Here is a 12,529-nt window from a genome sequence, read left to right as displayed (position 1 = left end):
CCAGAATCCGCTGAAAGCAATACATGCAGCGATGACTATAAATGGGCATGTAGTTTATGCAGTCAGAATTCAGGGTTTTATCTAACTGCCTGGCAGCAAAGAACCACAATCAATTTCCTTTCCCTCTGGAAGTAATTTTGCCCCTTTTGTAGATTATAATCATCTCAAATTCAAATAGGTTTGCCAGCAGCAATGAACCATAACGCCATCGTCGTCATTGATTATAATCTCAATTAATTCCGGAAATTGAGAGCCCTGCCCAGTTCATCAGTTTCATTTTTGGATCTGGCAATTTTTTAATGTGTTCTCATTTACCCCACCCTTTTTTAAAAAAAAAGTGCACAACAGAAAGTCTCTTATTTTAAAAGCTATATGTTGGATGAATAAATGTGAAAAAATTCCAATGTTTTTGTTCTAATTCCCCTGGCTGGGGAGTCCAGAACCAGGGGTCACAGTCTCAGAATAAGGGGTTCGACCATTTAGGACTGAGACGAGGAGAAATTTCTTCACTGAGGGTTGTGAATCTTTGGAATTCTCTACCCTAGAGGGCTGTGGAAGCTCAGTCGTTCAGTACATTCAAGACCGAGATCGATAGATTTTTGGATATTAAGGGAATCAAGGGATATGGCGATAATGCAGACAAGTGGAGTTGAGGTAGATCAGCCACGATCTCATTGAATGCAGGCTCGAGGGGCCAAATGGTCTACTCCTGCTCCTATTTCTTACATGTTCTAATTATGATATCAGTAGAATGAAACTGTGCCTTGAGTTGGCTGCACATGAGAGAAAAGCTGAAGCTATATCTTTGGCTTAATGCTTTACATCCGCAGTGCCTATACTGGTTATCAACTCACTTATATGCAACTCGCAAGTATAGTATTAGGCAATCCCTCGTATCGAGGATGACCTGCTTCCACATCAAAAAGGGATGAGTTCACAGATGTTTCAATGAGGGACCTGACATTCTAGGTCCTGAACTACATATTGAAGAGTTGAAGATGCCTGTGAGTGGATTTTTTTAACGTGTGATGGCTGTTGCACACCAGCCACCACACAGGCTTGACAGAGCTAGGTCTTGATCCAGTGGCAAGGGTTAACCAAGACGACTGAAGACCAAGCTCTGCTGCATGGACCTCGTGCGCACACATGCTCCTATTATCCATAGATCGCAGTGTGGGCTGGCCCGTGCTGCCCCTGGGTCCTCGGCTCTCCTAAGCCCCGAACCCTTGCCTCTCCTGGGTCCCAATCATGACGCTCCTGGGCCCCGATCTCGCAATGCTCCTCCGCCCCGATCAAAAAATGGAGCAGTCAGAAACAGGACATCAATTAGTCTCCTCTTATCTTGGAGACATCAAATATCAACACTTAGTTGAAATATCAAAATATTAAACTCCAGCCTAGTTGAAGGGTTATTAACATCAGCAGAAACAAACACCATCTAACAGAATGAACACAGTTCAGTAGGATGTGAATAGCAGCAGCAATAACAGCTGAATCCATTCTGTTCCGTTCACCTGCTCTGAGTGCGGGAAGGGATTCACTCAGTCATCCAACATGCTGGTACACCAGCGAGTTCAACTGGGGAGAGGCCGTTCACCTGCCCCGTGTGTGGGAAGGGATTCACTCGGTCATCCAACATGCTGGTACACCAGCGAGTTCACACTGGGTAGAGGCTGTTCACCTGACTCGTGTGTGGGAAGGGATTCACTCGGTCATCCAACCTGCTGGCACACCAGCGAGTTCACAAGTGATTGTAGGGTTTGGATTCTGCTGTTATTGCTGCTCTTATTCGCAAGTATATTGGGCAGTTAAATAACATCACTAAAAACATTTTTCCTTCACCAGTGCGGGGGATCAAGGGTTATGGCGAGAAAGCAGGAAAGGGGTACTGAAGTTTCATGTTCAGCCATGAACTCATTGAATGGCGGTGCAGGCTAGAAGGGCTGAATGGCCTGCTCCTGCACCTATTTTCTATGTTTCTATGTAATACAATAATACATGCTGATCAAGTTTCACAAGGTACTGATTTCCAGAACTTGAAAGTCAAGTTTCCATTGAGATTTTTCATCATGCCTATAACCTGGTTTTCACACATTGTGCACTCTTTGAAATTGGTAGGGGAGAGGCCATGCACTCTTTCAGCTATGCAATGCCTTTTAGTTTTACTCTGATTGCGTGCTGATTATCTGCTAATTGCTTGGTCCTTCAAGAGTGTACTGTCCTTCACAGCGCTGTCATGTAATCCTAATTGCTCTAAAGGTATGTTACCATACCCACTCTTGTTACCCCCTTGGTTACCAAGTTTAGTGTGTAAAAACTGCTAGTTTTCATCATTGGCGATCCATCCAACAAGAATGACTTACTTCCACATGAGTTCACAGATGCTTCAATGAAGGACCCGATGTTTCAGTTCTGAACTCCAATTGAGAGGGTGGAAGATGCCTGTGCGTGGATTTTTTTAAATGTGTGGTGACCATTGCACATCAGCCACCACACGGGCTCGACAGAACTAGGCCTTTATCCAGTGGCAAGGGTTAACCAGGATGACTGGAGACCTGCTCTGTTGCACGAACCTAGTGCGCACATATATATTAACGACTTGGAAGAGGGGACTGAGTGTAATGTAGCCAAGTTTGCTGACGATACAAAGATGGGAGGAAGGGTAATGTGTGAGGAGGACATAAAGAGGCTGCAGGAGGACATAGACAGGCTAAGTGAGTGGGCAAGAATTTGGCAGATGGAGTCTAATGTTGGAAGTGTGAGGTCATGCACTTTGGCAGAAAAAAAATCAAAGAGCAAGTTATTATTTAAATGGAGAAAGATTGCAAAGTGCCGCAGTACAGCGGGACCTGGGGGTACTTGTGCATAAAACACAAAACGATAGTATGCAGGTATAACAAATGATCAGGAAGACCAATGGAATCTTGGCCTATTGCAAAGGGGATGGAGTATAAAAGCAGGGAAGTCTTGTTACAGCTGTACAGGGTATTGGTGAGGACACACCTGGAATACTGCGTACAGTTTTGGCTTCCATATTTACGAAAGGATATATTTGCTGTGGAGGCAGTTCAGAGAAGGTTCACTAGGTTGATCCCGGGGATAAGTGGGTTGACTTAGGAAAGGTTGAGTAGGTTGGGTCTCTGCTCATTGGAATTCAGAAGAATGAGAGATGATCTTATAGAAATGTATAAGATTGAGGAGGCTTGACAAGGTGGATACAGAGAGGATGTTTCCACTGTTGGGGGAGACTAGAACTAGAGGGCATGATCTTAGAATAAGCGGTTGCCCATTTAGAACTGAGATGAGGAGAAATTTCTTCTGAGGGTTGTAAATCTGTGGAATTCACTGCCTCAGAGAGCTGTGGAAGCTGGGACATTAAATAAATTTAAGACAGAAATAGACAGTTTCTTAAATGATAAGGGGTTATGGGGAGCGGGCAAGGAAGTGGAGCTGAGTCCATGATCAGATCAGCCATGATCTTATTGATTGGCGGAACAGGCTCAAGGGGCAGTATGGCCTACTCCTGTTCCTATTTCTTTTGTTCACATCACAGTGTGGGCAGGCCCATGCTGCCCCTGGGCCCTCTGCTCGCTGCACCTCCGCTACGATTCCTCACCGCTCCTCTGCCACAAAAACACTCACCACACCTCCGCCATGATCTCCCTCCGCACCAAACATTCGCCAAACCTCCGTCATGATTACCCACCAAATCTCAGCACGATCCCTCATCACTCCTCCACCCCGATCACTCGTCGCAAATCCACCACGACCGTCCCATCCCTCTGCTTTACCGCTAGTTAGACAGCCTGGCAACAGATGTCTTGTATCGAATCCTCTGATGCAATGGCAGTTATGTTGCAGTGAAGATAAATGAAATGCAGCCACAAAATACAAGTTGGTCATGACCGATGGGACATTTCTTTTTTTTTACTTCATTGGGAGATTGTTTAACACAATGCTAATTTTTCAAATTGTTAAGGGAATTGCAATATAATCATACAAAATGCTGCAAATATTTAGCAGGTTTATCAGGATTTGAGAAAAGATGGAATATATTTCAGGTAGAAACCTTTTATCAGAACTGTGAGGAAAGCAGTAAGATTGTGTAAAGTGGCTGTCATGTCTGCCTATTTAACAGTGACTTCAAAATATTGAACTGAAGTGCGTTGGTGGTTCAGAGAAAAGTTGTAAGTCAAGGTTTTTAACATTCCTAGGCTGACAAATTGACTAAGATTCCTACTTTTGGTTGTCTTGTGGTGGTCTCAAGTGGAATCTGTGAATGTTGAGGAAATTGAATAGGGGTGGATTGTATTCAACTCTGCAGTCCTCCATAGTAGAATAGCCTGCCAATCATAGTGTGTAAAGAGTGGCCTTGTTAGAGGCTGTTGGGTCTATAGGATCATATTGCAACATAAAGTAGTGTCTTGGGGAGGGGTGGAGGTGTGAGCTTGGGTTGAAGTTTATTCAGAGTAATGTGAAATTAGGTGATACAGTATACAGACAAAGTTTAGAACAACTTGATAGTTTGGGAAAAACCGCTAAACCTAATACCTGAAATGATTTAGGTTTACTGTAAAATAATGCAACCCAACTATTTCTAAACAAATTCCTTCCCTGTGGTAAAGCAAGAATGTGTCAAAGCCAGTATTGTTGCATCAATACATTCAGCATTTATTATGTTTTAAAGTCTTCAAGATCTCATTTATTAAAACTCAATTTAGACCTTGTGTTCCATTCTGTCGAATGGTTGCAAATGGTAAAGCATTAGGACGGAGCTGCGGTAATTCTATATAATCTATTCAATCTGTATAGTGAAGCTGATGTGTGTTTTGATAATTTTCAGATCAAGGTATTGTATGAGTTTGTTTTATTTGTTTCTATGTTGGCGTGAAGTTACCTGGTAAGATTTTTTTAACCCTGCAACAGAAGATGAAAAACCTACATTTTAAAAAGTAGCTGAGACCAATCTATTCGGTAAATAGTCACACGTTGAGAGTTCTTGGCAGAAAAACAACCAGTTGAATACAAGCAAGCCTAGGCATATATGTGCTTACCATATTTGTTGGCGAAGTTGCTACAAATGTTTAGACCTGAGGGACTGACTTGTGTACTGTAAAGTCCTGACCCTGCAGTACAGACTCACACGAGGCACATGCTGAAGTCAAGGTCACTCTGGAACTGCACCTTTATTTCACAGTTCTCAAGTGCCACACTTGCCTGAGATCTGCCTTTATATACCTGTGTGGAACAGGTATCCAGTGTCTCCTGCAAGTGTACCCCTGGTGGTAAAGTATGCTTGTGGTTACAGGTCATATCTAGTTACAGTCATGTATAGCATGGTAAGATACAGTTATATACAGTAGTGTGAGATACATGACATGTACTGTTTATTTTCCATAAAGCATTAAGGAGGTTTTAGCACCAAAACAAATGTATAATTGTGCAAAACTTGGCCCTATCTTTTCCTCTGTGAACTACTAACTGCTGCTAGGGTATGATGACATAGATGCTGGTCACATTATCCTTCTATATTCATGGGGCTTTTTTTTTCTTCAGGCAATAACAACCTATTCCATCAGGTGATTCATCATTACTGAGCCAAATCCCATTCCTCGCCCAGTGTCCTCCTTCGCATGCATGTTCCTCAACAAGGGCAAGTGTTTTGATGGCAATCCTATTTTTTTTCCTCTTTCTTTCTCCTTCCTTTTTTTTTTACCTCTTTCTTTCTCCTTCCTCCTCTCTGTTAGTAAATATAGAGTCTCTTATAACAAAGCGACAGATCTCCAATCTGTAACAATGGGTATCACTGATAAGAAATTACTGCCTTGAATTAAGTTCAGTATGCCAGCAAATATTGTGTACTGCGATCACTTAAATTGTTGCCTTTTCACACTTCCAGCAACTTGAGAAATCAGATTGGCACAGATAGAGGGCTTTTCTGTGGAGTCAGTGAATCTCGATAACAGTAATTGATGTCTACTAAAATATTGGCAACAATGTGAAAATCTTACTGAAGTAGCAGAAATGCTCAGTAAAAAGAATGGGAATTCATTCTTTCTACTTGATAATGTAAAACTCATCTTATTTGTGCATAGAATGTGGTTTGTTAACATTTTTGTACCTCCACCACCACAACATGGAATGTCAGTTTTGTAGTACCTGTAGTTGGTTATGTACGTTGCAGGATACAAAACTGCTGGATTGTGTGTATCATGCTGGTGGATTTAATAAAATATGTGGCATGCTTCAGATTTTTGAGGGATGAAATCCCTGAAGTAACACGCCTGTCTCCTCAAACTTTGCACAGCCAGAGATTAACTGTGCAAGGTCCAGTAGACAACATGCTTCTGTCCAAATATCTGAGTTGTCCCAAGATGCTGAATAAAGATACCAGGGAAGCATTCATTCTCCTTTGTGAAAAAATTAATAGCATGTGAATTTCACATTTTGATATTGCAACACCAATTATATCTGTTTCAAAATTATTTTGAGGAGTAAGAGACTCCTGCTATGAGTGATTCCCCCCCCCCCCCCCCCCCCCCCCATTCCCTGCACCATGCAAAGCCATCAACAGCTAGAAAGAAAGTTAAAGACAGGTCGGCATCTTCTCTGAAATCTTTCACAAGATGGAATACTTTGGTGATCCAATGTGCTACATTGCTTGTTTTGGTTATAAAAAAAAGCTTGTGCCATTGGGGAAATACGCATTGTGGTAGCTTGGTATTAAATCACGGAGCCTTGCAAAGTGGAGATGGGGAGAAAGTATTTTAGAAGTTGTCCTGTAGACTACGTAGACCACTATGGAAGGTGCTCATTTCTGTGCTGATGTGGATTCATAAATAAAGCATTAGATTTCAATTTTTTGGAGCAGCAAGGGGTGGTGCTTTTAACTAAAATAAGAATTTGTGGCAGTCCTCTTGCCACTAATGTCTCTCACCTTGGCGGGAAGTACATCTGAGTCACACACCAGTATCTGCATAGCCACTGTGACATCTCTCCAGCATTGGTGATGGCTGATGCAATGTTCTATTATGGCTAATAAATGAAAGTCAACACGGATTTGTTGAAGGCAAATCGTGTTTGACTAACTTGATTAGAGTTCTTCAATGAAGTAATGGAGAGGGTTGATGGGGGCAGTGTGGTTGATGTTGTGTATGTGGACTTTCAAAAGGCGTTTGACAAAGTACCACACAATAGATTTGTAAGCAAAATTAAAGCCCTTGGGATTAAAGGGACAATGGCAGTGTGGATCCAAAATTGGCTAAGGGATAGAAAGCAGAGAGTAGTGTTGAACAGTTTTTTAGACTGGAGGGAATTGTACAGTGATGTTCCCCACGGGTCATTATTAAGACCACTGCTCTTTATGATGCGTATTAATGACCTGGACTTGGGTGTACAGGGCATAATTTCAAAGTTTGAAGATGGCACAAAACTCAAATGTAGTTAACAATGAGGAGGCTTCAGGAGGACAAAGACAGACTGGAGAAATGGGCAGAAAAATGGCAGATGAAATTTAAAGTAGAGAAATGTGAAGTGATACATTTTAGTAGGAGGAATGGGGAGAGGCAGTATGAACTAAATGGTACAATTTCAAAGTGGGTGCATGAACAGAGACCTTGGGGTGCACACAGACAAATCTTTGAAGCTAAGTTGAGAAGGGTGCTAAAAAGCATACAGGATCCTTAGCTTTATTAGTAGAGACATAGAGTACACAAGCAAGGAAGTTATGCTAAACCTTCACAAAACATTGCTTAGTCCTCAGCTGAGTATTGTTCAATTCTGGGCACCTCATTTTAGGAAGGATGTCGACGCATTGGAGAGAGTGCAGAGGAGATTTACGAGAATGGTACTAGGGATGAGGGACTTAAATTATATGGGGAGACTGGAGAAGCTAAAGTTGTTCTCCTTCGAGCAGAGAAGCTTAAGAGGTGATTTGATGGAGCAGGTCAAAATCATGAATGGTTTTGACAGAGTAAATAAGAAACTGTTTCCAGTGGCAGAAGGGTCAGTAATCAGAGGACTCAGATTTAAAGTGGAAGACAAAAGAACTAGAGGCGACGTGGGGATTTTTTTTTTCATGCAGTGAGTTATAATCTGAAATGCATTGCCTGAAGGGAAAGCAGATCCAATCGTAACTTTTAAAAGGGACTTGGATAAATACTGTGAGGGAAAAAATTTACAGGGCAATGGGGACAGAACCGGTGGGTGCGACTAATTTGAGAGCTCTTTCAAAAAGCTGACACAGGTAGGATGGGCTGAATGGCCTCTTTCTGCGCTATATCATTCTATGTATCCGTCTATCATTTTAAGTGTCAGCCATGCTCAGTGGGTAGCAGGCGCCTCTGCATACTTTATTGGCTGTATAGCGCTTTGGAACGTTGGTGGTTGTGAAAGGTGCTATACAAATGCAAGTTTTTTTATAATTCTATACTTGCATGCTTCACCTGAAGGGCCATCTTGTTCTGAGCTGAAAATAGAAGAATGCAGACAATTAGGCAGCTTGAATTTATAGGCAGCTTTGGAATTTGAGGGTGGTGTACTTGCCAATCATACCCACAGCTCTCTGAAAAATTATATTTGAATTCCAAAAACTACAGCGTAACACACTTAGAGTATTGTGCTGCTTGTGGTATTTATTTCGTTTTTACTCTTGTATGGTTTGTATCAGTTTACCTTAACTTTAGACCACTGTTGCCTGGAGCAAGTTTCTGCTAGCTGTGTTTACACAGAGGGGGAAATGGCTGAAAGAAGCCAGTTCATGCATAGTTCTGTAAGAACTGCATTTAAAAAAAAAATGTATTTCTGTTGCAACCTGTCTGGTCGAGTAGTTTAGACAGATGTGAGCCTGAGCATGTCCTGGCATGACTACTATGCACATTCTGTTCTTCACAAAATATATGCTGTCAGTGACTCAAAGCAGAAGGTGGGAGTTCTCCTGAGTGAAACTATCCTGTTGTATTGCAATCCTAGTAATACCACAATACATACCCTCTTGCACATCATGCATATTGCACAAAGTATTTCCTAATTGGAAAAATACACAGCACATGGTGAAGTCCTGATTGCAGAACTCCATGAGTTACTGGTTAAAAAAAAATCCTGGAATCCCATGGAATAAAAAACTGAATTTGACTAACTTCAGTTACTGTAAATCAGTGACCCGGACAGGATCGTCGACCTGAAACGTTAACACGGCTTTTCTCTCCACAGATGCTGCCTGACCCACTGAGTTTTCCAGCATTTTCTGTTATAATTAATCAATTGTGTTCCACTTTCAGGTCCTCTTGTTACATCACTTGTGACTGAGCATGTTATTGAAATCTAAGTTTGGCTTTGGTCTATTTTAAGGACTTTAGGAATGTTTTTTCTTCATCACCTGTATGTCACAACTAAACACCAGTGAAGAATAATGGAATCCTTCATATTTGGTCCTTCCCCAAATGCAAGTATCCTGGAGTATAGTTCCATGAGCATTGGCAGCCCGCTGGAATCTTTTCTGAGTCACTTTTTTTTTATATGTGCATGCTTAGACAGGGCCTCAATAGTGAGTTGACAATATAAATGGTCTCCAAAAGTAATGTACTTTTTGGCAGGGTGGGAATCTGGATTGAATTGGGAATTCAAGCTGAGGCCTTCGGATCTGTTTGTACGAAGCGAAACAAATCTGAAGGCCTCCACTTCGATTCCTGATCTTACCCGGACAGTCTTGAGGTGCAACAACTGGTCTCAACAACCCTGCATGGTTTCCCAATAAATTCAGCCATGGCTATATACTGTACAGGTGCATTTGTTAATGATCCGGTTAAATTTGGATCTGCAATAATGAATGATTTCTACATGTATGTGAGAAAGATGGATTCAATTATTCCATGGTGCTAACATTTTTCAGTCTGGTCTCAATTCTTCTGTATGTAAAGATCATTACTGAATATGCTAAAGCATTTTTCTAAAAACTGAAATATTATTATTCATGTGAAACTTTTAAAGGTGTAATTCATGCAACAAGAGTGAGCAAAATGCTACAGGACAATCCTGAAGGATTCTGGGGTAACAGCCACCTTAGTTGTTGAATCCTACTCAAAAACTCCCATCAGTCTGTATAATTCTAAACTTTCTAGGTCCCAGGAGTCAGGAATGGGGTATTCCGGAGGGGTTGTAGAGTTGGAGATGATTGCAGAGATGGGGTGAGGTGAGTAGAAGGTTTGTAGAGGAAGCTGAAGGTGATGGAATTGCTCTTCCATTATTGAGCTGTAAAAGAACAGTCAGTCATGCAGGATTTGATTTAGGATGTAGTCGGGAGAAATGGTGGACAGGTAGAGCTAGGTAATTGCAAGCTTATGAAAACGGGCTCTGTACCTAAAGACAGTGTGGCTAAAGAGGCTAAACGTCAATAATGAAGACGACAGATCCAAGGAAAGATCTTTGTCGGGCGGGGTACCTCGAAACTCCTTCATGGCAAACAGGCCAAAGGTGGGCAGAGGAAACGTTACAAGGATACCCTCAAAGCCTCCCTGATAAAGTGCAACATCCCCACCGACACCTGGGAGTCCCTGGCCAAAGGCCACCCTAAGTGGAGGAAGTGCATCCCGGAGGGTGCTGAGCACCTCAAGTCTCATCGCCGAGAGCATGCAAAAATCAAGCGCAGGCAGCGGAAAGAGCGTGCGGCAAACCAGTCCCACTCATCCTTTCCCTCAATGACTATCTGTCCCACCTGTGACAGGGACTGTGGTTCTCATATTGGACTGTTCAGCTACCTAAGGACTCATTATTTTAGAGTTGAAGCAAGTCTTCTTCGATTCCGAGGGACTGCCTATGATGATGACTTAGGATGGGATGGAAGTGTTGGTAGAAAAGAAACACCATCATGTTTATCAACTCTTTGATAGTCTCTGTGCTGTTGGACTGCTTATTCAGTCTTTAGTCGTAAATTGGTTTTGACTTCCTGCGGCTCAATGTGAGGAATAGCTGCAATTTGTGTAGTGTCCTTGGCTAGGAAATGGGACAAAAAGAGCCTGGACTCCTGCTCCTGATTGCTGTTCATTGATCCCTGTTGGAAAACACATGTGTGTTGACATTTTGTGAGACTATGCTTGCGATCAGTGATGCTCTCCATGAAGCAATAGCTTCCAGGAGCGGAGGGAAAAACAAATATGGTAAATGACTGTCAGTTGTGGGCAGGCTTGGCTTGGAGTGCAGTTGCATATTCCTGCCCAGTGCGGCCGTATCCAATTTCACAACCACCATGTGATAGTGATTGTTGCAATTGGCTGCCATCCATGACCCTCTTTGTTTTAAAAACCGGGTAATGGGAATAGCTCGGCTTGGAAATCATGTGTTTCTTTTTGCCTTTGCCCAAGCAGTTTTTTCAACAACCCAAACTCATTTTCTTTTTGAAGAAAATATTCTTGGTAATTTAGAAGTGCTGAAATTATCAGCTTTTAAGGAAACCATTATTTGCTATTTTTGACCCTGAAATGATTTGCATTGACTTCTGTATTGGCACAGGTCTTGTGTGTACCCTGCATGATCTTTCAGTTTGGATGAAAATTGAAAAAGTCTGAGCTATTGGACAACTTAAAACGGAATCTAGGTGGATGTGCAACCACATGTCCTGAGAAATTCTATACTGCATTTCGATATAATTGTCAATAAGTTGGATTGGAGTGAAAACATGCAGTGTTGTGTGCGTTCACTTATTTGGGGGAAAAAAAACTGCAAATAAGCCCAGTTTCAAAGAAATCATTGATCTCTGTTTAATCTATCCGTCTCCTTAGCCCAAAATGAGTGGAGATTTATCATGTAGTCTGCGTGGCTTTACTATATCGTAGTTTGCAACAGTAGTTGCATATTTCTTTGTTTATACTGACTCTCCAATTCACATGTACTGTATTGCTGCCCTCTATCAGTGGAACTGCTCATAACAATTCCTAAAGTTTTTTTTGTATCTGTTACATGTATGTTCTACAATTCTAAATATGTTACGTGCATTTTTCAAACAGTGTTGTTTGAAAAGGATGGTATGGAGACTTCCTTCATTATCATGTGTAAGTTACAAATGGTTCAACTTCAAGGAAATCAACAAGCCAAGAGCTTGGGACTGTTAACATAAGAAATAAGGGCAGGAGTAGGCCATTTGGCCCCTCGAGCCTGAATCACCATTCAAATAAGATCATGGCTGATATAATCTTGGCCTCAACTCCACTTCACTGCCTCCTCCCCATAATCCTTGACACCCGTGTCGATCAAAAATCTGTCTAACTCCACCTTAAATATATTCAATGACCCAGCCTCCACAGCTCTCCTGGATTGAGAATTCCAAAGAATTACAACCCCCTGAGGGAAGAAATTCCTCCTCATCTCCGTTCTAAATGGGCGACCCCTTATTCTGAAACTATGCCCCCTGGTTCTAGATTTCCCAATGAGGGGAAACATCCTCTCTGCATCTACCCTGTCGAGCCCCCTCAGAATTGAATATGGTTCTATAAGATCACCTCATTCTTCTAAACTCCAATGAGTGTAGGCTCGACCT

The 12,529-nt window shown here is 42.0% G+C and overlaps 1 protein-coding gene across 5 annotated transcripts in view; it reads left to right on the top strand.

The window, feature by feature from the left end:
* The window catches only part of LOC139280119 (MOB kinase activator 2), a 213,393-nt gene that overhangs the window by 158,223 nt on the left and 42,641 nt on the right, over positions 1-12,529 (top strand). The window contains exon 1 of one of the 5 annotated variants that reach the window (XM_070899640.1): positions 5,591-5,653. The exons of the other annotated variants lie outside the window; for them this stretch is intronic. Within the exon in view, the coding sequence (XP_070755741.1) occupies positions 5,634-5,653 (20 nt within the window). The 5' untranslated portion in view covers positions 5,591-5,633. Of the gene's footprint in view, positions 1-5,590; positions 5,654-12,529 lie in introns of those variants that run through there. 5 annotated transcript variants of the gene reach the window in all.

Source organism: Pristiophorus japonicus, chromosome 14 (assembly GCF_044704955.1).
Source record: "Pristiophorus japonicus isolate sPriJap1 chromosome 14, sPriJap1.hap1, whole genome shotgun sequence".
Classification (NCBI taxonomy): domain Eukaryota; kingdom Metazoa; phylum Chordata; class Chondrichthyes; family Pristiophoridae; genus Pristiophorus; species Pristiophorus japonicus.
The sequence above is the reverse complement of the archived record's forward strand: the minus strand, read 5'-3'. Positions and strand labels throughout refer to the sequence as shown.